The sequence below is a fragment of the Osmia bicornis genome, chromosome 2, assembly GCF_907164935.1.
Source record: "Osmia bicornis bicornis chromosome 2, iOsmBic2.1, whole genome shotgun sequence".
NCBI classification, from domain to species: domain Eukaryota; kingdom Metazoa; phylum Arthropoda; class Insecta; order Hymenoptera; family Megachilidae; genus Osmia; species Osmia bicornis.
Window position 1 is genome coordinate 14,037,093 of NC_060217.1, and position 27,430 is coordinate 14,064,522.

At 37.4% G+C, this 27,430-nt stretch overlaps 2 protein-coding genes across 11 annotated transcripts in view; one reads left to right on the forward strand and one right to left on the reverse strand.

The window, feature by feature from the left end:
• The first annotated feature begins 24 nt into the window (after window positions 1-24).
• On the forward strand, window positions 25-1,709 carry LOC114875771 (nitrilase and fragile histidine triad fusion protein NitFhit). 2 transcript variants are annotated; one of them, XM_029186445.2, is made up of 6 exons: window positions 25-130; window positions 289-427; window positions 517-672; window positions 758-964; window positions 1,028-1,240; window positions 1,326-1,709. In XM_029186445.2, exons 1-6 carry the CDS (start codon window positions 81-83, stop codon window positions 1,494-1,496), a joined length of 936 nt encoding a protein of 311 aa, XP_029042278.1. In that variant the 5' UTR covers window positions 25-80; the 3' UTR covers window positions 1,497-1,709. The 2 variants fall into 2 exon arrangements, with proteins under 2 accessions (XP_029042278.1, XP_029042281.1); XM_029186448.2 differs by having other exon boundaries at window positions 29-130; window positions 339-427.
• A 960-nt stretch (window positions 1,710-2,669) lies between these two features.
• Window positions 2,670-27,430, reverse strand: part of LOC114875856 (tyrosine-protein kinase Btk29A) — a 62,458-nt gene continuing 37,697 nt past the window's right edge. For 7 of the 9 annotated variants that reach the window (XM_029186629.2, XM_029186632.2, XM_029186631.2 and 4 more), the window contains 11 exons: window positions 6,599-6,660; window positions 6,424-6,507; window positions 5,726-5,790; window positions 5,587-5,652; window positions 5,367-5,495; window positions 5,087-5,280; window positions 4,816-4,987; window positions 4,556-4,724; window positions 4,269-4,387; window positions 3,901-4,153; window positions 2,670-3,785 (listed from right to left, as the gene is read on the reverse strand). In XM_029186629.2, coding sequence (XP_029042462.1) covers window positions 3,684-3,785; window positions 3,901-4,153; window positions 4,269-4,387; window positions 4,556-4,724; window positions 4,816-4,987; window positions 5,087-5,280; window positions 5,367-5,495; window positions 5,587-5,652; window positions 5,726-5,790; window positions 6,424-6,507; window positions 6,599-6,660 — 1,415 coding nt within the window. In that variant the 3' untranslated portion in view covers window positions 2,670-3,683. Of the gene's footprint in view, window positions 3,786-3,900; window positions 4,154-4,268; window positions 4,388-4,555; window positions 4,725-4,815; window positions 4,988-5,086; window positions 5,281-5,366; window positions 5,496-5,586; window positions 5,653-5,725; window positions 5,791-6,423; window positions 6,508-6,598; window positions 6,661-19,697; window positions 20,837-25,338; window positions 25,713-27,430 lie in introns of those variants that run through there. The other 2 variants (XM_029186634.2, XM_046290107.1) reach the window with 2 other exon arrangements.

Here is a 27,430-nt window from a genome sequence, read left to right on the forward strand (position 1 = left end):
GGGGTGTCTGGGACCCCCAAAACAATGACTCCTCGAGAGCAATGGCAGTTATGAAATGTTTATATTTGCAAAGTAAATAAATGATAAGCATGCGTTTTATTAGGAATTTTAATAGTATCAAATATTGCAGGTAATAATTATAAGAAAAGCGTAATTTAAAACCAATCATTGATAATAAACATTATTTATTTTTTATCTTGTATTATAATTAAAGACGTCAATTTTTGTAAAATGAATTTAGATCAATTTTAAATTGCTTTTATCGTTTCATAAATGTGTTTCTTTTAGAAAACAGTTTGATAGACATTTTCACATAATGACAAATCCTCTAATTGCAGTATGTCAAATGACATCAACAAATGATAAAGAAAAGAATTTACAAACTGTGTCTGAAGTTGTTTCAAAAGCTAAAGCTAGATCAGCTTGTGTAAGTACAAATATGAGGTCTTTCATTACAGTTTTTTTTTTTTATATTATTAACCATATAGATTTCTAAAATGTTTTATATCTATTTAGATTACATTTTTCCCTGAAGCATGCGATTATTTAGCAGATAATAAAAAAGATGTAGTAGCTATGGCAGAACATTTAAATGGACCAACAGTGTCTAATTATAAAGAAATAGCAAAAAAAAATAACATGTGGTTATCATTCGGTGGATTACACGAAGCAGTAAGATGTCTTGAACATTAAGAAAATATAATGCTACTACAATGTTCTCTGTTTTATTAATGTATAGACTTAATCATATTTACAGTTAACTGAAAATGAAAAATGTATCAGTAACACTCATATTGTAATAAGTAGCAAAGGTGATATTGTTGGGGTTTATCGTAAAATGCATTTATTTGATATGGACAATAAAAATACTGGTGTTAGGTTAGTGGAATCAGATTATGTTTTACCAGGACAAAAAATTGAACCACCCATATCGACACCAGTTGGCAAATTAGCACTTAGTATTGTATCCTTTATATATAAATAATACTTCAAAATTTTTAAAGCTATAAACATTTAACAAAATCAGTGTTATGATATGCGTTTTCCTGAATTATCTCTTTCATTGAGAAATATGGGAGCTGAGATTCTAACATATCCATCAGCATTTACCTACCAAACAGGTGCTGCACACTGGGAGGTATTATTACGTGCTAGAGCTATAGAAACACAGTGTTATGTTGTAGCTGCAGCTCAAACTGGTACACATAATAAAAAAAGAGTAAGCTGGGGTCATGCAATGGTAAATAATTTTGCTTGAAATTTGTGTAATTTTTAAGATACTTTTTAATTTGTAATTGCTAATGCTATATGTACAACTTTTGCAGGTTGTTGATCCATGGGGAACAGTAGTAGCTCAGTGTAGTGATAAAACTGATATAGCTTTAGCAGAAATTGATTTGAACTTTATAAAACAAGTTAGAGAAAACATGCCATGTGAAAATCATCGCCGAACAGATTTATATCCAAAAATGGAACCTATAAAACCTGTAGTTTAATTTGCATACAAATGTAATTTTACGTATATAATATTCTTTACCATTTTTTTTTCCATTTTTCCGATACGAGGAAACGCTCGTGCCCGTTTCATAGTAAAAGAACTGTTTGAAGGTATGTAAAAAGTATATAGGGATTGAAGATATAATCATATACAACTTATTTGATATGTACATATGTGTAAATAAACATTTATCTTATATATATGTATAAAACGTGTTATTTTTCAAGCTGAAAACTACTAGGGTTAGAGATACGCTTTATACTTCGTTAGAATGGTTTTGCTGAGACTAGCAAAAACCCGTTGCGTTTGTGCTTCTAAGTGGTCGGGATCAAAAGTTACAGAGGTTTCAAATTTCCACTGATAAATAACGAAAATTTCATATACAAAGTTTATGGGTCGCACATTTTTGCTTAGGGGTCCCTGACACCCCGGATGCCATAATTTCGATATGTAGTCACTGGCGCTTCGGGGTCCTCAACGCCCCAATACGATATCAGGACGCTGTCTAGAGAGCGCAAACGGCGCTTCGGGGTACCTGGCACCCCGTTTGTCATAATGTCGGTATGTAGTAACTCGCACTTCGGGGTCCTCAACATCCCAATATGATATTAGGTCGGTGTTTAGCGAGTCAACTTGGGGTGTCAGAGACCCCGAAGCACCGCCGACACTCTTTGCTTACCGACATTATGGCATCTGGGGTGTCAGGGACCCCGATACATAGGTGGCGCTTTCTGTATATCGACCTGATACATCTGGGGTGTCAAGGACCGCGAAGCATCGTAGACACTGCATACCGACATGACACCCGGGGTGTCTGGGCCCCGATACATCGGTGCCGATTTCTGTATACCGACCTGATACATCTTGGGGTGTCAGGGACCCCGGAACGTAGTTAAATACATTAAATGACCAAAATGATAGAAGAATTTAAATCAATTAAATAAATAGCTGAGAAAAGAAATTAATATATATTAATATATATATATATATATATATATATAATGAAATGTTTCACATTTTTATACTGGAATGAAATTTTGCAATATTGTATGCTGTGCAATATAAACTTTTTAAATATCAAGGGGCCTCTCACCATTTATTATTTTTGGTCTGTAAAGTTTAGCATTTGGTAGAATCTCCAAATATTTCTACCAACATAAAACAGTTTAGTTTTATTTATTCTATTTTATTAAATCGTCATAGTATATAATACACAAGTGAAACATTCATTTATTAAATTGATTTTATAAAGCAGAAATAATCTTGTTCTCGTTCGTGAAGTTACTTGACGGTTTTCGTTAAAAAGTCGATATAACAAAAGGGACAATACAATACATTTCTACGGAAACGAGATGAAAAATAAAAACGAGAAAAATCACAACGTACTAGTATATCCCGTTTAAAAGGGCAGTCAATAAATACTACTGTTCTATTCGTAAATGCATCCGATATTGTTGCACAGGGTACTCTGAAACTTATTATCGTTGAGATTAGGTTTGGATTAGGTTTGGATTAGGTTGGGATTAGGAAGGGATCAGAAAGGGATACAAAAAACAATCATGCACTCAGTTGTTTAGGTTGGACAAAATTAGTGAGGTTTCGAATAGTTTGGTCAAAGATGGTCGGGGTGGGAGCAATGTAGAGTAGGGTAGGGTAGGGTAGGGTAGGATAGGATAGGATAAAATGCAGTGCTGTGTAGGCTGAAATAATGTCGTATCAATATTTTTGTTATCTTTCTGTCGTGTAAGCTGCGTTATATAATCGGTTTAAATCGACACACATACTTCGGGACACACACACTTTTTTATTTGCCTTTAGTGGCTCTAATCGCCTTGCAAATTTCGATCCACGGATGGCCGTAGGAACTGCAAATGTCACAGACGTTAGACGACGAGCTTGATGATGGTTGACTAGGTTGGTGGCCAGGTGTACTCGGTGAGGATGACCCTTCTTTCTTTAATTTACACGTGGACGACGACGATAGATGTAGAAAATCGACCGAGGGCGGTAATGAGGCTGGCGCACGAGTCTTACGGGACGACGGTAAAGTTGCCGAGTTGTACGACGATGAAGAGTTGTTTGACGATGGTAGAATCGAGGGTGATCGCTCGAGCGATGGAGATTTTGCCGCCTGTATTGACCGGCTTGAAGGCGACGATAGGCGCATACACCGTAGAAGGTTGAGTCAATCATTGAGCAGACCTTGAGACACGCTGATCAGCTGTTCTTTCAATACGCGGAAGGACGGTCGTACTTCCGGGCAATGGGCCCAGCATTTTCGCATTACCTGAAAAACATATCGGTAGAGTTTGTTTAAAACCTTTTTCACTAGATTATTTACAAGCTTACAGGGGGCTATTTATAATAAATAGGATAATAGATTAATTTTGGGTAGCGCAAACCTCGTAAACTTCTTTGAAGCAGGCCTTGGGTCTTTCTAATATGATTCCTCGTTGTACTCTTTCAACAACTTCGGTATTCTTTAGACGCCCATAAGGCATTTTGCCGCACGTGAATACTTCCCACATAAGTACTCCGTATGCCCAAACATCCGATTTTGAGCTGAACCGTGTATAGTTCAATACTTCAGGTGGTGCCCATTTGATAGGAAATTTCGTACCTCCACTGCTGGTGTATTGATCATCGAGAACATACCTAATTTGAAAAAGATATTGAAGAGTAAAATATTGATAGTACACAATAGTAGAATATTGTATACATTGAATGTACATATATCGAAGAAAATGGAACGTGAAAGAATATCATTTACCTTGCCAATCCAAAGTCGGCAACTTTAACTACGTTCTCTGAACCGACTAAACAGTTTCGTGCAGCAAGATCTCTGTGGATATAGTTGTGCCTTTCCAAATAAGCCATTCCTTTGCAAACCTATCATTGAAATAACAAAATGACCATATTGAAACATACACATATATTAATTATAATCTGAAAGTAACTGATTGCAAGAAAGTAACTAAATACTTTTCTATCGAATGTTTTTTATCGAGTTATATTATATGTGTTATTGTATTATACGCAACACTGTGGATGTTCTACCTGTATGCACATGTCTAGAAGTAGGCCAACATTAGCTCCTAATGTTGCTTCATGACGACGGAGGTAATTTAGTAGAGACCCGTGTCGCATATATTCAGTGACAATGTATATTGGCCTATCTTTACTGCAAACACCATATAACTGCACCAAGTTTTGATGTTGGAGTTTCCTATATGAAATAATTTGATATTAATAATGTGCTTCTGAATCGAATCGAATCGAATCGAATCGAAGTTTTCTTCATCAGGTTATCGACTTACGTCATCACTTTAGCTTCTTCTATAAAGTCATCCTCAGACATAGTACCTTCTTTCATCATTTTAACAGCAACGTCTATAGAACCACGCCATTTACCTCTTCGTACAACCCCAAATTGTCCAGAACCAAGTTCTTCCAATAGATGTAACTCTGCTGGATCAATTTCCCATTTATCTGTGGATCCAGAAGATTACCAGAAGAGATTACCAAAAGCAGGTAATAAAAATGTATTCGAGCAGTATTAGAATAAAAGAGGAAATAAAAGAGACAAACCATGACTGAGACCAGCGGTAGGTGGTACAGGACGATCACAAGGGCTAGTTTTCAATCGACTGGCCAAACCACCGCTATTGTGCCTGTGATAATTGACCAAATCCGGTATCGAACCGCAACAATGTTTCTCGGACAAATAAAATTCTCCTCTTGTATTCTGCTTGATATGATAGTGTTTCACGTGCGGATGCGGGCTGCAAGAACACAGACCGTCTTCTTTTCAACCGTTCCCCTAAACATCAACACACAAAAGGTATTCTTCAAAAGTCAAGATACTTACACTTTAGTGTAGAGTGAAAGCGTGTAAAGCCCTTTGGTAGAGGAATTACGAACAACAAAACATCCTTCTTTGTCTTCTTGTTTGAGCAATGATTCTGCGCGTTGCCTCGACATATCACCTACATACCACCTATAATTATAATTTAATTAACACTTTAACGGTGCATTTGCATTAAAATTCGATTAAGAAAGATGATATAATATTGTAGTAGCGCGCTTACTCGTATTTTTGAAGGCCCAAAAGTTCTTTCTCTTTCACGTAGTTGCTGGGAATGTAACCGATAGATCTGTTAAATAAAATAGTTACATAATTAATTTCTGCTTTTAAAGAGAATAGCAAGATATTTATCAGCAACATACCCATGTTCGTCTTTCACTTTCCACCAATGTTCTTGGGAATCATCTAGCACTTCGTACTCTGCACCCTGAAATAAAACGTACGTCTATTACCTTGTGTTAATTGTACCTACCAAATATGTAATACACGAACATAAAATAAAGTCTTCTATTCTCGATGATAAATCAACTTTTCATTTGTGAAAATGTCTTCACATTTCCTTCAAATTTGTTGAATTTCGAGGAACGAAATTTTACTGCCGGAAAATTTCATTCGATAAAACTCGAATAGAATTTGTATAAAATCATCAGTGGACTTATTTCAACAGCTGGATTAATTAAACAGCTTGCTGTGTTATTTTTGACAAAGTTTGGCAATCGATGCCAAAACGGAGGGGCAGCTTTTATCGTTTCGGTAGCTTTCAGCATTGATGGACCAGTTTCGAAAAGGTTTTTTACGTGCTGTGAAATATTAAAGAAACGTAACGTAACGTTACGTTACGTTACGTTACGTTGCGTCGCGCGTCGCGAGCCACAGTTTCTCTGCTAACCGTATCCTTTTTTCATTTTTATTCCCATACACGTTGTTTACTTCTCACTTTTCATCGTGAGAATTTTTAGCATTTAGCTAAGAAAAATTCATTATTAACATTTTTATAATATAGATACTTATTGTTGAACGAGGAAAGATTGAAATAGCGACGTTACAATTGTTTGCTTACCTTTTCGAGGGACAGATCGCCTCCTTCGATCGCTCGAAAAGGGTACAGAGCTACCACCACCTTCGTCCTCATCATTATTTTATCCTAAAAATATAGATGAAAAACACATTGATTTTTGTGAAAATATTTTACACAAGGCAAAGAATTATTTGATCGAGCATTTAGATTGTTTTACCTTCGTTTTTGATGACGGGGTGCCAGGTGTGCCCCCTGGCATTATTGGAGTCGAGGGGGTCCCTGTAACATAAACCAGAGTAAAATAATTCAATTGCTATTAACTAAAATGATCGATAATTTAATGGTATTGCAGCACTTTGGGAGCAGCAGAGCTCTTGTACATACACAAGTAATAATCGTAAGTAATCGTAAGTAGTCGTAAGGTATTATCTTCGATCGCGGTTATTCTAGCGTTGAAAGATATCAATGAAATTTTTCAATGACACATAATTAATTTCAACGTTCACCGGAAGAAAGGGTACTTGATTTTTTTATCACGATAATTGTTGAGTACATTACGAGAAGAAAGTTTGCCGGCGAAACCTCGTAACTTACCTACATTATAATGAGCTTGCGCTATTTTAATGAATACTAATGAACTTTACACTTTTACTGCAACGGAAAGTTCATGAAAAGAAATGAGTGAATAATTGGTACCGTTCTCTTCGAAATATTCCATGAAAGAAAAGGAATAAAAAGGAATTTTTATTCAATTTCAATCTTTACAACATCTTGATCGTATTATATTATATTATATTATATTATATATATATGAAACATAAGGAAAGTATACGATAATTACATTTAGACCTTCTTATTTAATTATAATAAAATTGCATAAATTGCATTAAAAAGAAATGTTTGATCGTAACATCAGGAAATAATTAAAGAAAAATTTACCTACCAACAAATTCAAATTCTACTACATCTTTCTGCTTATCAGGATGAGAAAAATTCCAGAACAGACACTTTTACAAACGGCGCGTTATCGAAAATAGCCATTAATTCAACGCATCTTCCATTTTTCCCACAAATGAATAGAGTGAACGTGAGTGAAAGTGGATACACTAATTGTTTATTCACAAAATTTCAGGAAATTTCACAAAATTCTAGGAAATGTGTAATATCGCGTGTAAGATGGCGAACGGAGAAGAGAATGTAGTTGCAAGAGTGCAGGTGCGTGCACCGAGCGTACTGGATGCCGGAATATCAACGGTGAGCGAAGGACGATACCACAGCTAGTAGTCTCCACCCTGTCTAGACAAAATCAATGCGACCTCAACCTCCTGCATCCCCTCTCCAGCATCCCTTAGACCGTTCAACGTCCCCACGTTGAAGCACGTGCGTGTGCCCGTTGCTCGTTGCCCGTTGCCCGTTGCCCGTTGCCCGTTGCCCATTGCCGTCCCCTCTCTTTCCAATTTCCTGAAGCAGTTTGCTCTCTTCCACTTACTATACTTTCCTTCTATCCTTACACGTATCATTCATCTTTCATTACTGTTAGTGGAAAACGTACATTTCACAATTCCTTTAAATCCCCAAATCTCACTTTCTGCGTAAATTCGAATGGGACAAAGTTGTATTCACAAGGAGAGAGGTTGCGCGTAAAACGACTCTGGGTAGTTGAAAAATGAAAAACAGGACGTCGAACATTTGGAGCACGGTAACGAGCAAGTAATAATGTATTCACGTGTGCTCTCTCAGCCACATGTATCGTGTCGTGTCGTGTCGTGTAGTGTCGTGTCGTGGATAGAAATAGAGAAACAGGTCAGCTGTTCTCTACTTCCCCTATGTCGATAGGGTGAACTTTGGGTTTCTAGCAAACATTTTTCTCGCTCGAACGAGCAATTACGTTTGTTTCACAGTCAACAGACGAACACGAAGAAAAGGAACCGTTTAATCGCCAGATTAATTTCGGATTAATGCATCGCCCTTTTACGTTCTTCAAATGATTTTACCTATATTTTACTGCTGGTAACTAGTGATCCATTCAATCGCTTTCGAAAAACATACTTCGAATCATTTTTAACACCATTCGTGTATTTAAATGGTAGAGATATGACCTACGAGGCGATAGGTTGACTAATAAATTTGCAATCATTTCTTCAACGTTTTACCTTAAAAAATTGAGGTAGAGATTCAATTATTATTCCGTACTGGTAAAAAATAGGCAGCACTGAATAATGGAGTTAAATATTATTATTCTTAGAAAAATGTGTTAGCATTCTTCTATCTTGATGTTTCAAAGGTTCTCGTATATTGTCGAGTTACCTTTTAACGAGACTTTGCTATTACGCGCTACGTATTTCAGTGAAACTTTGAACAAAATTTCTCCTTCATGTAAATTCATGTTTATATTCTCGGTAACACAAGTAAACGCGTTACATTTTTCCTGATGAGACAAAAGTAGTAAATTATAACAAATGTTACCTATATCATTGATATACTTTTCGTGGAACGTTTTTTAATTAAGAAATTACACGACCCGTGTCACTTGTTTACCTAAAAAATGCTTCATTTTTCTTTGAAAAACAAAAAAAAAAGATAATTTTTCATCGATCGAGCCGACGACGCGACTTGGCGCGGCGCGGCGCGGCGCGGCGAGTAGAAATTCTTAAACAGATAGAAAGAAAAAAAAGTATCTTCGTTTCACTTGAAAACTAGGACACGAGCATCTCATTTTACCGGTTTATTAAATTATCACCACCACGAATGCGTCAACGTTTTCCTGCAAAGCGTCTTCTCCGCCTACTTCGATACCCACTATGTAACAGAGATGAAATTTCAAGCAATTTTGAATTTAATTGAAATAATCGAAATACGATCGGTCCTAAAAATCCTCAGTTGATTCCACGTGGACTTGAATAAATCAGCTGACATTGGTTTATCGCAACCACGATAGTGGACATAGACGAAATTCCTTGTTATCGATTCAAGTTTAGCCAGGACCATCGACGCGTGTCCCTTTTCCCTTTTCCCTTTTCCTCCCTAGATCTCCATTGTGTAACCACGAAACTCAGAAACTTCTCTTATCGTCGTCAATGGAAGAGGATAGAAAGTTTACGATCAAAACCCGAAATCCCCGAAATCCTCGAAATCCCCGAGATTGAGTTCGCTCGAGATCGTAACGAAAATGATGACGAAATATTGCAGAATAAAAAACGGCTTGCTTTTTGGCGAATATCTAGGCCGCAGAAATTAACGTATTATATAATGATCATTATCCGCAAACTAGGACTTTAACGCGAAAGCCAGAAGATTTCCTTAAAGGAGTCGTTATTCTGGCCCTCGGAACGATATCACCCCAACACTACGAGAAAGAGAAGAAAAGATGATAGAAAAGCTTCTTTGGCAAATAAATGAAACGAATGCCTACTAGGTTTGGTTTAAAAGATGATGGAGATATTTGAAGGTACATATTAGTATTCGCTCGGCTTGTGTAGAAGAGTTTGAGCGCGAGCAAACTTTAAATCAGGACATTGACTACCACGCGAAAACCTCCATTTCGTCTCTATTCTCTTACAATTGCGCTTAAATACTGGTCGGGGATAGTTTGGTCGTTGCCGAAGGAGAATTGGATTTCAAAAGGGGCTGATTGCGCTCGGCCGCAAACACTATTCAAAATTCAAACAGTTCAGAACGCGAAAGAAGAAAACGTGAAGAAATATCGGTTAGAGAAAAAGGGAAAAGCTCAGGATAAATTGAGAAAGAGAAAGCAAATTTGGAATTTTATCGAGTTGTCTCGTCCCAACTATTCTCATTTTTTCATATATTCAATAAAGTTATCATCACGGTGGAGGAATTTTTCATCTCGCAATAGACGAGTATTTATACAGTTACGATGCGTTTTAACAAATTCTAACAGAACGAAGAATAATGCAACAGAGAATAATTGTCTTGTTACGTACCTACATACATTATATAATATATAGGTAGGTATGTATGTCTGTGAATGCAACGTGCCATTTGATGGAAAATTTTCATAACGATCAACAATAATACGTGAATAATACGCGAATAATACGCGAATTTTAACTATTGCATGGCAATTTGTTGCGACTTGTAATAATAATTTTTGTAATAACAATTATTTTCCAATTTAATACCTATGGACTTTGGACACGGACATTTATTCTAAAGCTGAGTTAACATTTTTAATTTTATAAATAATTTTCTATATCTACAATTTATTACTGTATCACTTCAAACGCATTCATAAAGACTATCTTTCTTCATCTTTCTTCATCTTTTTTCATCTTTTTTCCCTGTCTCTTAGATTCTCTCGTCAGGACGAGGTCGTAATTTAGCAGGGATATTTGATGAAACCGTTTAAAAATCTTTTTAAACGGGCTTTTAAATCATTCCAGGTTAAAATGTACAATTTCCTACGCGATTTCCCCTTGGTTAGGTTATCAGTGGTAGTCGGCTTAATCGGACCACCACTTTTTCCTTTCCGTCTGCCATTGTTCTTTCCGTCGCATTCACTTGAATGAATCCAACCCCAAGTTTCGTTTCGTTTCGTTTCGTTTCGTTTTCCTTCGTTTTCCTTAGAAGAATATTATTCAAGCCGTTGTTGGTGATATGAAATGGCCAATTTGCTTGTACAACTTTGAAGAGTTATAAAGGATAACTTGGTTTCGACTGTAGACATCCTGTATGTAGCGTTTGAATTTTAAATAAAAAGATAGGCGATGGAAATTTAAAAGTAAAGAAACTACTTGCGATGCCACGGACATCCATGTAGGTAAACTAAATTAAGTAGGTAATATTGATTTGTTTTGCCCATTTGAGATTGAAATTTCCAGCAGCTATAGAAGTAAATTTCTGTAGGAAGGAGGATCGACAATCGACAACGCCTCCCGTGCAATTTAATATTCAGTGAATCTGGAACTAATCCAGAGGCCGGAGTTCCGTGGCATTTTTGCAAAACGTGACACTGCAATTTCCTTGCTGGGCACAATGCCGAGTCTGCTTGCCTTATCCTGCTTTTCCCCTTTCTCTTTTCTCCTTTCTCTTTTCTCTTTTCTATTTTCTATTTTCTCTTTTCTCTTTTTTCCTCTAGGAACACGCGGCTGAATCTTCCGTCCAATTCTTTTTCCTCGGCTCGAGTTTCTCAAACGGTCTTTCCAAGTGTCGTCTCCGGGTCACTCGATCGATCAGTGACGCATATATTAGCCGCGTCTTTTATCGAGATTATTGTACCAGAAATTCTCTTCTATAGAATTATAAAGGTTATTTGAAAAACGATGCGAGTCTCGGACTCGCGATGCAAATTGCTCGCTTTGTTTTCATTTTCTTTTTTCAACGCTGAAAACATACTTACCTATTGTGATCCAGTTATGTACAAATTTGCCGATAATTCTAAAATTTCATAATTCCATGCTAGAATTGATAGTGTAAGTTCGTAAACATTAACGGATTAATGGACAGATTAATCAATATCATCAAAGAAAGTAGCTAACCGATCAACTTTTCCATTTAGTTGTGAAATAAAGTGACGGTAAAAGGAGGAAAATTTTAGCTCGATTTTAGACGCGACGCGACGCGACGCAGCTGTCTTTAATCTGGATTGCTTCCAACTTCTTCGAATATTAAGCTCTTCTTTTTTTTCGTTTGCGCGAACGTGTACGTGTCAGAGGGATTAAAATTTACCCGCCGAAGAAATTGATGCTACATATTTCATTTCTACATATTCTAGCTAAGCGACTAGAAAAGAAGGAGAGAAAGAAAAAAATAAACTTGACTCGTTCGTATCGACGAACATTATTCGATCATCTTTTGATCAGATTGAAAGAGAAACGTTACAGAACATTAGTGTTGGTCTCATTGTCAGTAATTAAACGCGGCTAATTAATTACAGCAATTAATTACGACAGGAGCACACTACCCAGGCTCGCTATTTGGCTAATTGATTCGTTTCCAATACTCCCTTTAATGGGTCATGATTAAAGACATAGCAATATTAATTATCGTCAATATCCGACAAACAATGAATTTTTCTTACTAAATTATACCAGAAATCATCATACTTTTATGTAAATACGTGTATATCAAAATGCCTAAATCTCCTAATATTTATATTTTGGATTTTAAACCCTTTGTGCAATTACAAGCTGTACTGTCTGACCATAGAATCAGCGTAACTACTTACTCGACTCCCTAATCGGACCTAATCGATGTCAGTATAAAGTATTAAGTATTAAGTATTAAGTATTAAGTATCGCGACAGAGAATCCGGAATAAACAGATGACCCACGTGGAAACGTCGAAATATGGAAACATGGAAACATACAAGTTGGCAGGTTGAAGGGCAGACCGGAAACATCGCAAACATTAGCATTGCTCTTGACACCGAGTGTCTAATAACATAGATAGTACGAAACTGTGGTGCTTCGAAGGCCCTAATTTCTGAAAGCGTTTGGCAATCCAGTTCAAAGGCTTTGGCCTTGCATTTAGGCCGGAGTCACGTTAACGAGACCAACCAGGCGGCTGGGTCGTTTGTGGAATTACTCCTTGCTGAACTATTGTCCGGGCCTGATTGTCGAAACCAGATCTGATTCTTTCTTTACGAGATTCAATGCTAGAATTGGCTGTGTTAATAATTAATTGCCTTTCTTTACTAAAAAACAGCTGCGCGCGAGTAAATGAAAATTGAACAACACGTCACGTTAACGCTGTATGCTTCCTTTTTCTTCTTCGTCTTACCTTTTATTTCATCGAAACGAGAGAGAAAAAGAAAGAAAGAAAGAACGGTGGACTCGTTGTGGCCAACGAAAAAGATTTAATTGCGGGGAAACAGAAATAACTGGAGTGTACTAAAAGGCTTCCGAAACGGGCGTAACTACGCTAAATAAGCGTACCGGATACGCAGACACGGCGATAAAAAGCTTGGCTAACTGTGTGTATTTCACTCGGAAAATGAGAGTAATTGGGTCGTTTACCTGCCATACTGTACTCTGATCAAATTCAATTTCTATCATTTACATATCGACACTGATTCTTACTGATTCTCAATGGAGCGCATTTTCAAATTTCAAACTTCACATTACAAGTTGCTTATTGTTAGATTTCACCTTATGATTTTTTTTTTTTTTTTTTTTTTTTTTAAGGCAATAAACTCGATTACGAGACCTTAGAAAGTTTACAATCCCTGAAGACTGTAGACATTGACGGTAAAATAAAGAGAGGAGAGGAGAGGAGAAGACGACGATTTGGATCTCAAGTTGAGTAAATTTCGTCCAAGTCGAATCTATGTGGTTGCAGTGAAATTTCATTCTTTGTAAGTTGAGAATAATCTTTTAAATTTATGAAAAATCTGCGATTACGTTAAACCCTGCTCGAGTATTATTCTATTATACTCGTATGTAAATAATAGAAAAGTTGAATTAATTCAACATATATATCTATTGTGGGTCTTCCTGGTACATCAGTTTTGGGACAACGAGTCTGGTATCTCAATAAGACCCGTTTGAGATTCGATGATCCGTTGAACGAGTCCTGAGAGAGCACCGGCGCGGTGCTCAGCGCCGCCCAGCGCCACCCAGCGCCGCCCAGCGTCGATCGATCCGGTAGAAGCTGAAATAGAAGGAGGCAAGTTGTTTCAACTCGAAGAACAGATTCGAGGACAAACCGAGGCCCGGTTGTTGTCCAAGTTTAGCTCCTTCAAATGGGCCACCTCCTTCTCGCTACGGATATCCTCGAGTCCAAGTTAGATGATTCAAGTCAGAGTGCTGCTCGTGTCACCGAGTGACATTCAACGAGAACATCGTCTTGATCGTCTCGGCACGGCACGTCACGTCACGTAACGTAACGTAACGTAACGTAACGTAACGTAACGTAACGTCACGTCACGTCCTCCTCGGAGAATAGGATTGACAAGAAGCTAGGCTATGATCAGAAGCCTGCTGCCGTTTCTACTTGACATTCGGCTTGAAATGTTAACTTTCTGGATCGGAATAGCTGGCTCGTCTGCACTGGGAGGTACCATTATATACGATCGTAGCTTCGATTATATGCATTATGCATTAACGGAGCGTGTGCGCGCGTATTCACGCCCGATGAACACGCTTTTGGGCTTGCGGCTATTGTCGGAGAGCAATGATATAAGCAGGAAGCGGTAACTTGAACGCCATCACGATCATTGCTAAATTAGGTTGCTTCGTGGATATCTTTTTATATCCAGATCTATGGGTAGAAAGCGGGATTTTCTTCTAAATATAGATAATAATAAAGTTAATAGTTAATAAATAGTAGTGTGATTGAGAAAGCACTGAAACAAAAGTTCTACTCGTTAGAGGTATTAACGAGAGATTCCAAGTACTTTAATCGTTTTACCAACTAGCGATTAATGCATTCTCGTTAAATCAGCTGATTTCGAGCACCCAGCGCGGCCCTAATTTTACTAACGATAAATGCATCGCGTTTCTCGCGTAAATACGTTTCTGCTTCTCCCATCTCCATTTCTATATTCATTCAAACGTCTTCTCCCTCGATGAAGAATAATATTCACGAGAAATTAAGATGAAATTGTTTATTTTAGTATTATTTTAAAGGTAATGATAAGCAAAAGCACGGTAATTATAATTATAATTATAGTCCTTGAAAAAGTGAATCTTGGACAGTAACTTTTTTATTTGAATGAACGCAGTTAAATATCACTTATTGTTAGCGTGGACAAGTGAAAATGTGAAAATGTGAAAATGTGAAAATATAATAGAACGAAGAAATCAGATTGGCTTTCACAATTGCAATGTAACGGTGATTGTGAGCGTAGCAGTGTACGAAAATAGATTTCCATTGCACCGACTTGTTTCGCCTTTTTATCGCGTAAACAGAGGAACTTTCTAACGATTGCGATGTATTAATAATGCAAGTGCAAAAGGAATATGTCCATCATCGATGAAAAAGAAGGGGGTTGTGTTTTATGCTGGTGTCGTTTGTCTTTTCGAGCATCGACCCATTTCGATTTTCCAACTTGTTTCGAACGAGTTGGTACACAGGTGGTAATAGACTCTATCCCTGTAGGTAACTGTTTACCAAAACGATTTCGCGGCCGTGTCGCAAACGACACTCTGATGCCGTACGGTGTAATTTTCCCTATTGTTGGCTGATTAATTGAACGCGTTACCTAATTCAGATACTTTGCTCTCGGGTAATTCTCGCGTTCTGTTGGTTGATTAAACTGAACGTGAAATAGTACCTACCCGAATATACAATATAATAATGTTACGTTTTACGAAATATACCTACATACTATAATAATCGATAATTCTCTGCGTTTCGATTTTTCAGTTTTTTCCCAGTCAGTATCTTCGCAGTATCAACGTTTTTAGAAGGAAAAAAGAAAAATATGGACTGAATAGCTTTCTAGGTTGAATAAAATCCTTCTAGCGTTACGGCTCCATTTGTAAAAAGAAAGTTTAGTTGGAAAGCATGCGTGCTTAGTCGCTTAGTCGCTTAGTCGCTTAGTCGAGATACATATTTCGGATTAACGGCTAAAATATCGGCGGCACACATCGAACTGACACACTTCGGAAACAAAATGCAAAGTACAAAGCGTTTCATCCAGGAAATTGGAATATCGAAATATCGAAATATCGAAATATCGAAATATCGTAATATCAAAATATCGAAGATTCTTATTGAACAGGGATGAAACGTGGATAATATGTAGATGGTGTTCCATTAATTGCTTGCCATTTCAATACATTTCTACCGATAGAAGAAAAATTCATAGAAAAAATATGTCTTTGGATGTTTTCGTGTTTTCAAAGAAATCTCTGTCGCGCTACATTCGAAGGGGAGATTTAAAAACTGGTAAGAGATTTTCTAGCGTCGTCGGTGTAATGCAAACGCATTATGACATTACGAATATAGAAAAATATCCTATCGTTCCCGATTAGGTAAGTACATTGGAAACGTTTTATTTGAAACTCTAGCTCCAAGTTGTTTCATTGCAACCCTCTTCGTCCGAATTCTATAATACATATATTCGGATCATGCAAAGTTCCATTTGTTAAGTTTAGGAACAGAATCCTGACAAGTCGATTATCCTTGACGCGAATATCGATATTCCATCGAAGCAAAGGGTGCTGCTCGTTAACAAAACTTGTACCTAGACCTGAACATGTAACAGCGATCGATTATCACTTACCGAACAAATGAGTTTTCATTTTTCCTAAGTAATTATTGATCGAGAGGGTGGAATCATTGAATCGTAAAAACCTGAATAAACTTTTTAAAGAATACAACAATTTTCTCCATTTTCGTTTCAACCATCCTGTATAAATATTCTGAGGGAAGCGCAGATGGTATATTGACCAGGCAATAGAATGTGAAACATTACGGTGCAACCTCTGTAACGGATACGTTCTAGGTGGTTTTATACGCACCGCTTTTCTACACGTACCAGGTAACACGATGATGGATGTAAAAGAGCAAGCGTTACCCCGTCCGAAGAGAAGTCGAGGCTCGCCGCAAATTAGAAAATAAAAAAGGGAAAAAACTGGAAAAGACTGGAAAAATAGAATGAAACGAAAGCTGGCTTTTATTTCTCGATTCCGTTTCTCTTTTTATTTTTACCGTGGTGTCTCCTTTCTGTAACGATCAACATTCGTTTCAGAAACAGAGAATAATATAAAAAGCGAGGCAAAGCGAAATTTCTACTTTAACCGTCACCACTAAATATGCAACTGTTGCCCTGCTCGTCTGTTTCAATAATTATTCCTCCCCTCTTTCTCTTTCTCTTTCTCTTTCTCTTTCTCTTTCTCTTTCTCTTTCCCTTTCTCTTTTTCTTCAACGTTCCGCGCCGTTATTACGATTCACAGACATTTATTCTGTCTAGCCTGAATCGATGAAAGAAGAAGAGAGGGGTGGTTTGTTCAAATTTCCATCGTACGACTGAATGGAGTCTGATGAACGTTGCACCTCCTACTTGTATAACAGAGTGGTTAGAGAGGATTCAAGATGACTTAACCATCGTGTTAACCCTGACCTCGGTTAACTTGACGACAATCTACAATTTAAACCTTTCACTGTGGTTCACTCGAAAACGCAACGGTGAAATGAGTTGGAAAATTCGAATATTCCACTCGGTAAAAATTTTCCAAAGATCGATTAGCTACTGATCCAGGTAAGAAAGTTTGATTAAGTAATTATAAGTAATGATTCTATAAAAAAAAAATCCAACTAGTTTACCGACTTTCACAGTTCTGATTCGGTGTCTGTAAATGGCACAGCCGTTTTCAAACGTTAAATTGATATAAAAAGAAAAGAAAAGAAAAGAAAAGAAAAGAAAAGAAAAGAAAAAGAAAGAAGATATCGACGCGTCTGGATGGCTTAATTGGTCTGGCCGATTCTCTAGCAAACGAAAGATCCGGGTTCAAATGTCGGTTCAACGATCTAAATGCTGTTTTAGAGCAACGAAAATAAAAAAAATGGAAAGGATCTCTTTCACGGTATCGACACGATGATTCTGCAACGGCAGAAGTTCGATTTAATTGGCTCGACTGGCCAGCTATCGACGCGAGCTGTAATAAATCGTAGAAAGCACGTCGTAACAGTCGACTAACTAAGTCGAGTTACCAGTTAACTTTTGTTAACGATTATCTTTTGTTCTATGTACTTTGAATTTAGGTGATTCACTTATCGTTAGGTGAAAAGCAAAATTTCCTTCGGTTTCACCAGTCTGGTTCATCAAGCCACAATCAAATGAATGTTAAACAATTTAAAGCTCGATTGAGAGCATCGACATCGCATTCACGCCTCGTTCAAACATAATTTTACGCTTTTCAAACGGTCTAATGCACGACGATGCTTGTCGATGTTCGTCGTTTCCAGTCACGTTCTAGAGACTGGAGCAGCGAATAACATTTCAATGCATCGCATCGCATCGCATCGCACCGCACCGCACCGCACCGCACCGCACCGCACCGTTGTGAATCAAGCTCGGAGTATCCTCGGTACTGGATTAAGAGAGACTCGTACAAGTATCTGCTTTCCTGCAACCCAAATGTACAGAATGTTTCAAAAAAACATCTACCATAAACATAATGTTTCCCCTACCTCTCTTTACAATGTCTTAGGATCAAACCTATTGACAATTTTTCGTTATCCATTCTTTCAATTACCTAATATTTATCAAAATTTCTAATAATAACAATAATAATACGAACTAGAAATTTAAGCCTCGCTCAAATACGGCTCATCATCTATTTTTGAGGTATCCTCTATGTCGAGTACTTGAAGCTACACTTTCACCGTGTCTCCTGTCGCGTCGATTCAACTCTACGCCTTTAGTAGTCCTTGTAATAAATATCGAATATCGAATATCGAATATCGAATATCGAATCAAAAAGTTCCAGCACCTACCACATGCATGCACACTCTTCGAATATAGATTTCTTCCCTTCTCTACAAACATTTCTTAATCCCAACCTCTATTCTGTTAACGACGCGCTGTGTGATTTTTCGAGCGAAAGCGTAGGGAGAGCAACGCGCGTGTGATTTCCTGAAACGGTTTTTCCTTTTCCTTTTCCTTTTCCTTTTCCTTTTCCTTTTCCTTTTCTTCTTTTTCTTTTCTGGGCACTCTCCGCGTGCGTTTTTGACTCTAAAGGGCCGTGGTGCATCCCGTTCGCTTTCAAGTTCTCCTTCTTCACCGTGCGAAACACCTTCTGCTTTTGGAAACCTTTCCCATCTCCCTCCCCTCTAATATAACGATTATTACTTTACACAAGTTTAAAATGCTTACTTTATTTATATACTCGAATATTATTTTGATGATTTTTAAAACACTACCAATCTTCCAGAAAATTATAAATAATAAATGAAAGATTAAATTTCGAAGAGTAAAGAGTGTGTCAGCCAGCATTTATTTCTCTTATAACGTCAGCAACAAAGATTAACGAGATACCATTCTACGTAAACGCAAATGTTTTTGGAAAATGGTACGGCAAAAGTTAATAATTTAACTGATGACATTTTTTATTACCATTTTCCGTGTTCCGGAGTTTAGAAAATTTTCTTGCAAAATTTCACTCAATTCTCCGAAATGTTTTGCTTACAGAAGCAAATAAAATCTAATACATATGTACATAAAATGATATAATTAATTAAAAGCTCCAGGATACATCGTAATTCTTTGTTTCAGTTTATATGTACTGCTACTGCTTAGGTGTACAGCATCGTCAAAGATGTCAATCCAAAGCTCTTTCTATCGACACTGGTCAGATTATTGTTGGCAAGATTGAGGGTCTTCAACGCAGAAAGTGCAGCAAACGTACCTGGATCCAGAAAATTGATCAAATTATTGGATAAATCAAATTTCTTCAGACTAGCCAATCCATCGAACATTTCCGAATAAAGGCTTATCAATTTGTTCTTCCTAAGATCCAGCTGTTCTAATTGTTCCAAATGCGAAAACGCTCCAGCTTCTATCGTAGAAATTTCATTCGACTGTAGGTACAAAATCCTTAGACCAATTAGACCCTTCAAGTCATTCCTCGAGATGCTGCTCAGTTGATTATGATCCAAGAACAAGCCGTCCAATTTATGTAGTCCTCGAAAGCTACCAGCTCGTATAGTAGTCAATTTATTGTTTTCCAAGTGAAGACGACTCAATTCAGGCATTTCACTAAATGTACCAGGCTCGATGTTACTGATTTTATTGTCATTCAACCAGAGAAACAACAAAGAGGAGGACAATCCTGAGAAAGATTCCTTGCTGATCGATTCGATGTCGTTGTGACCCAAATAAAGCCACATCAAATTCGACAGAGCAGCGAACGTATCTTTCGGTATATCCTTGATCTTGTTAAATATCACCGACAACGAGCGAAGCTGTCCAAGTTCGGCAAACAGGTTCGCCGACAAAGTTACCACGTTGCTGTCCAAGTCGAGCTTTTCCAACTTATCCAAGCCACGAAACGATTCGCGTTTCAATACAGACAGCTTATTACCCAGGCCAAAGCTCAGTCTAGTCGTGGTTAAATTATTGTTGAAACTGTTTTCTCGGATCGCCAACAGGTTTAAATCGTGAATTTCAAGTCTTTCCTCGAATTGTTGTTGACTGACGTGCAGTAAGGTTCCTTTGCGATGGCACACTCTGTAACCATTTATTTCCTGACAAGTTGCCTCCTCTTCGGACCTTGCTATCGTCACCGACGACATAATCACCAACACGATCGATACGCAGGATCGAAACATTTTCGCGGTCGAATTATTATAATAGGTACCTATATGGTATTCGCGCGAATGACCTCGTTTCAAAGTGGTTTGATCGCGACTAACCCGTCAACGGACAGATCGTCGGAGTTTATACTTGTCAGCGCACCACCAATTGCATAGCGTTGCAGGAAAATTATTAGATCGAGGTTGCGACCTATGACACGATTATCTGCCTTACGAGAAACGGTTATCTGCACGGTTTCTTCTCAACTGCTTTACTCCTATAAATTAACTGCTATTAAAGCGCTAATTTTTCAAGCTTTAGAAAAAGAACAAGAAACTTTGAAAAGCAGACTTTGAATTTTAAACATGACCGTGAACTTGCATCAAGTATTTTGCCACTGCGCTGTTTTCGTCACGGTTCTTTCGTCTTTCCTCCTTTCTTCGCAAGAACGACCTACTTTTTCCTCTCGCTGGCTATTCTCTAAGAACGCGTCTGGTGCTTTTCCAGGGTAATTAAGCGCGGCGAAACAAGGCTAATTACTGCAGCGACCGTTCGAACCGTTCAAACCGTTCGAACCGTTCGATAAAGAAAGAAAAGCGGCAGGAATAAATCACTTTTAGAGGAAAAAAAGCACAGGCGTGAACCAGCGAAACAGAGAGAGAGAAACGAGGAAAGGGTGCGAGGAACGGAAGAACATTTTCCGCTAGATGGAAACGAGGGTCGATACTTCCGAGAGAAAGAGAGAGAGAGAATAAATTTCCGCTTGTCGTCGATACGTAGATACTCGATTCTGTCATATTTTCTTGGTCCCTCAAATTGAGAGCAACTTTTTATCCCCTTCTAAAAAAGAGGAAGCATCGATTTTGATGGGTCGCGGTCGCGGTTGTGACATCAAGTTCCGTTGATATCAAGTCACGTTCTAATTCGACCGATAAGTCTTGATCGGTGAAGAATAAATTAAGACATGAAATCTTTAAAATAAGAAAATAAGAAAATAAGAACATAACATTTTCGATCGACTATATAGGTATGTATTTCAAGTGGCTAAAAAATTACATTGATGAAAATTCGACACTTATCACGTCCATGACACCTTTCGAACGCGACGTCGCTCCTGTTGATTGCGATTTTCAAGGCCTGTTACCCTCTCTTCAACTAAGAAACTTTCTACTAAGGTATCGGTGAAAAGCCGAGGTCGTCGAACGACGTCCCATACGATCACTTAACTAATGCAAACTCTATGTAAGTACTTTAAGTGATGAATTTACGCGCTAACGATAAGACAAGTGAAAAAAATGTTATTATCGAGCACACTATACCGATCATGATATCATAGGGTTTTATTTTCTGAATTTATAAAAATGTCTACGGATACTGGATACTGGATACTGGATACTGGATACAAATAATAATGAATTGGCTGTCATTTATTGCAACGATAATTGAGAATTAACTTTATTTGAAATATCTGCCTTCTTTTTTGGTTCACGGTTGATTGGAATAATTATAACGATTCGAATGATACTCGATATGTAGAGTGCTCATTAGTGCTCAACAGTCCGTAACATAATGACAAGGGTTCTCCATACGAGGATTCCTTCTACAAAATAATAATCTCTTATCTTTAGTTTCAATCGTTTGCTTATTAACATCGATAACATCGATACTATATTATGTATCGATACAATTAATCAGCAAAACAGTCTAGTGTCTATCGTCTGGAAAACGATATCGTAATTCGATTGGGAATGAAAATATTGAAAAGAAAATTGGAGATAATTGTTATTCTTGTTTTTCTCGTCTCTGGTGTAGGTTGATTGAAATTCATTCGGTAGCTGTTTCTTTGACAACACGAGGCACGGACAACGGAAACGGTGTCGGAAAGTTTCGGCCTCGAACACTCCTGTCTTCGATTTATGTGAATTTTTCAATACGAAGGGCACATGTAACGAGCGAATACACGCGATACGGCCTTGTCAAATATTCTTAGCAATTCCAGGCTGCTCATTACCCACCTGCTGAAGCATCCTTTCAGCTGTTAACGTCTGACAAAACGACTGACAACACCTGACGACAACACCTGACCAACAGTTTATTCTTATTATTTTTGTTACGAGCTTTATAATGTATATGTGTAGTTTGCAAATGCACGAGCCTAACTAGTATTAACCCTTTCGTTTCGTATTCGGATAGCGACAATTTCAGTTTCACTTTAGATTTAATATGATTTATAAAATTCAAACTTTCCAGAATAAACTATGCGTACAATATTTCGGCGATGCTGCAAAATTCCGTGACAAGAAAACTATAAAAAGTGAAAGTTGGATGGTACGCGAGAAGAAGAGGCGTTTCTTTCCAACAGAACACACTGGACGCGTTACGATCGTGTAACACTTCCGTATGGTTGATTGCAAAATACCAACAGCTAGAACAGTTGAAACAATTCACTTGTATTGTACCGAAACCAAGGACAGACAGTATAGTTAATGATAATAATTTGTCAGAAAATATACAGTTTGCGATTGCGTCTCGATGAAACATCGATGCAGAAAAATGCATTTATTTCAACTTAATTTCAGACCCAACAGTCCGAGAAAAAATTTGTTGGAAAAAATAAATACCATCGTTTCTATACGGATATGTCTCTCTGTGTGTGTGTGTGTGTATATATATATATATAACTATACGGATCGTTTTCGTGAGAGCTGCTCTCTATAAAAGAAAAAAAAAAGATGGAATCATGAAGAATCACTTCTGCATGGAACGTTCCTCTATGAAAGCGGAGTCTCTTCACGTTGGATCGTTTCTACAAGAAAAAAAGAGAAAGAGAGAAATAGCATCCCACGCAAGATCGCTTCTTTAACCCTATTTTTCGTAGAAAAAATAAATCTGTGTAGAAAACTACTCGACAAAGTATGAAATGGGCATTTATCATGCGAATGAGAATAAAAATGAGTTCAAATATATCCTTTGTTTTTTTCTTTTCTTCAAATAAATGATTAGAATATTTTTAAACGGTCGCAGTGATTCGCGGAGAAATTCGAAGGCCCGTCCTTGAATTTTAATACAACTCTCGGAAGTATTCTACTCGTTGGTCGAAATTTGACTTTCAAATATAATAATTATAAACTGCCTTGACGAAATCGCTGAATTTGCTTACGCTACTTAATTGAATATCGAATATCGAATATCGAATATGAAATCACCCCACGCAAACAATTATCAACAGGTTAATAGATACGATAAAAATAGTCGTATCATCCTGTAATATACAATACATAGGTCGTTGCTCGATTTACATCACGTATCACGAAATAGGTATATTCTATGCAACATATTCCTGCCAAAAGCGTTCGCTCGCAGAAGAAACTTTCACTGGAAGAAATTTCCATAAACCATACACTGTATAAATATGTAATATCCACCTTGAATTTTTCCAAGCAAATCGATTCGATTTGATTCTCTTTGAAATTGAACACGAAACTTTCCAGGAAAAAAACTAGGCATTTTCTAGGCATTTTCAAAAACTATAACAGCGAGGAGGTTAATTTATACATATTTACCTATATTAGTTTCCAAGAAAAATGTAATGGTTATTGAAGACACAAGAGCGATCTTGACATTAGGCGTGGCAAGAAAGTTGCGATTCCGTTCTTGTATAGTCGTATATGTATACATATATACATATATGTAGTCATATATGTATGTAAACAGGATCGTGATGGTAAATGTGTTTGGCCGTTTCTTCGTAGCGTGGAAATTAGTATATAGGTCGTATAACGAGTTCGTTCGTTGATTTCTGTTGTTGCGAAAGATAATATCTCCTCGATTAAAATTATTCTGAATTAGTAAATAAATAATTACAAGTTCCAGTCATTTCAGATTTATCCGAAAAATTGTGTAAATTAGGAAACAGTACGTTGAAAAACGTTTACAAGTGCCTAATACCAATAAGTGTCTAAAGTTGCAAAATGCATCTGTTGCATTCTCATGCATTTTTTCTTCTCTATCTATTCATTCGTACAATGACAAATGATTATCGCGTTCGATCGGCTGAAAATTCAAACAACAATAAGAAAAAGCATTGACAGGATTATTACATAATAAACACGTTACGACCACCTTTATGTCATCGCAATAAAATATCGTCATTTGGCCAATGGAATTGATTATCCAGGTAGCTACTAGAGAAGATGATCGCAATTATCTTATTCTCTAACGATAACTGTCGAAAGAAGAGAACTTTCCGTTGTTGTAGCGAGCAGAGCTCGAGATCGTGCTCTCAAGCCGTTTCATGTAACCTTTTCCATTTTGCGCAACCGATATTTCAATATGAATACAATCGTCGAGCGTTGTAAGTAGGAGATGCTTTAGCCTGAAGCGAATCGAAAACGTGAAAACGTGAAAACGCAAAAAACTCACGTAAGAAACAATAACCGCAAATCCGATCGATTCTTTCAACTTTCAACTGTCAACGGATTTTTTTTCGGAGAAAATCAATTTGGATATGTCTCGTACTTGTCTCGTTACTAATTGGATAAAGGAAACATAAAAGTGGTAGGAGAAAAATGTAACGAAGCGTCTCGTAAATTCAATTTTTATACTTTTGTAAATATCGGGTCATTAAGTACGAAACTCGACAAACTGTAAATAAACTTTTTTAGTCATAGTAAAGAAACTAGATTGCAGGTAGTATGTTAAGCGTTTAATTAGCTGATTGTTGTAGTAAGGTAGGGTACCTAATTGAAACATACCAGAATTAGCATGGCCGTGGCCAGTGTTGCTGGCATTAGTCGCCGAATGAACCGCATTGGTCGCCGCATTCGCGACATGCTTCAATGCACTTATCACCATCATATCGTTTGTCACACTTTAATCACGATTACTCCGTGCCGGACGACATTCAGGAACTCGAGGAAATCGTTATTAGATAATAATCAGATATCGATCCTTAAACTTTCGAAGCATCCATAGTACCCATTTTCACTGCGTTCTTATCCTTATTATATACCGTATAACATTATAAAATTATCACTGGAATCAGAAAAATTGAAAAGAGAAAGAAAAGTCGTCTGAAGAGAAACGTAGAGCCACTCATGACTGTTGTCTAACCGCGACTAAAGGAGTATCAGTATACGAAGGAAGCGAAAGGCAGAGGTGTGCTGCCCCTCTTCTTCGTCATCGGCCTTCCCTCTCGCAGAGTTTCACCTTCACGGAAGTTTTGCCTCTCGATGAACCAGAGAGTCAGGTCCACGTACTTTACTCACGTAGGTAGGTGTCGGACGACACGATACGATAATCAAATAGTTAGGGTTACCTACCTACTTGTAATCGTAAATCGAAAATCGAAAATCGAAAATCGAAAATCGAAAAACGAAAATCGAAGATAGCGCACAGATTTCTTGTATTGTACGCTGGTCGGTGATACAGGATGATCCCACTACTGTTTCTTTTATTAATAATGTCACTCGATATTCTTTGTCGAAAGTGAAAACTCGGACGTGGCAAGCAACGTATCATCCATCCAGAGGAATCTTTCGTTGGAACTAATATGTATATTGTATATATGGTATATATGGTATATATGGTATATATGGTATATATGGTATATATTGTATATATGGTATATATGGTGTGCGGTTAGTGAACGGTACGAAGCGAGTCGAGTTTCATTTGCATAGCTAGGCACCTAACCTAAACCAACGAGCTGCTGTCAGCCGACAGGTGAACAAATCGACGAACCACTACTTTCAATTTATCTTTATTTCTTAAATAAAAAGTGAAAAGGTTTCTAATTGAAAAATTAAATATTAGGCTTTACATAATCTATGAATGTGGAATATATTTCATTTCTTATCGTTTCTTTATATCATAATATATGTACACGTCCATAGGAATGACCATAGTACACGTCGAGGAAAAGACATTGTACCTACTTTAGAGCGTGCAATAATAATCACGTTTTTTTTTATCGTCCACTATAACGACATGGCATTAAAAAATTTCTCAGAAGCCTCTGCACCAACTAGTAAAATTACTACGTCCAAGTGTTCCGATGTTAATCAAACTGAAAGGATTCGCGTGATGAAAAACGCTTTTTATGAAACACTGAGAACTACTGATATCACGATTGCTTCTCTGTTCTTCTCTTAAAATCGAATCCCATTGGCGCGGCGCGGCGCGGCGGGACGCGGCGCGCGGCGTCACCATTCGAGCCGTTCTTTCTCTTCAAAATTTAATCATCTTCTCGGGTTTCTCGGCAACGAACATATTAATTCTATCAACTTGCTTCATTCTATTAAATTGAACTTGATTGGTGAAATTTGAAAATTTGCAACTCTCCTTTTTTATTCGTTCATGTTAGACGAGAAGAGTAAGGAGGCAGAGAGGGTTGAATAGATGTTTCAGCAAAATGGTTCTTGCAAAATGGTTGACGACGCCGTTTCGCGAGTATAGAGTATAGAGTATAGAGTATAGAGCATCAGCAGTTTTAGAGCAACGAACACCAATCTCTGCCACTCTCATCAACGTCCAATTAAGTAGTATGTACCACAGCTACGGCTACTAACTTCGAACATCGGAACTCGGCACGGCACGATCAACCGGCGTCGTCCTCCGTTCCTTTGCGGGGCTTCGGAACAAAACTTTCTTATAGCAAAGCTTCAATAGCTATTCATTTCGAAAGAATTGGATTTTTAGAAAATACATATCGAATAATTTAATTGGACGAAGAGAAAATTTTGAAATTCGTTTAAAGAAGAACCGATTCGATAAAGTAATCAAGGGAACGATCAACGAAGCGTTTTAACGTTTCATTTACATCGGAATTGGAGATTCGAAACGAAG

Coding starts and splice junctions, on each gene's coding strand:
- LOC114875771 (XM_029186445.2), top strand. CDS start 81: ATGATAAGCATGCGTTTTATTAGGAATTTTAATAGTATCAAATATTGC. Junction 428..516: donor CTAAAGCTAGATCAGCTTGT/GTAAGTACAAAT, acceptor ATATCTATTTAG/ATTACATTTTTCCCTGAAGC. Junction 673..757: donor TCGGTGGATTACACGAAGCA/GTAAGATGTCTT, acceptor TCATATTTACAG/TTAACTGAAAATGAAAAATG.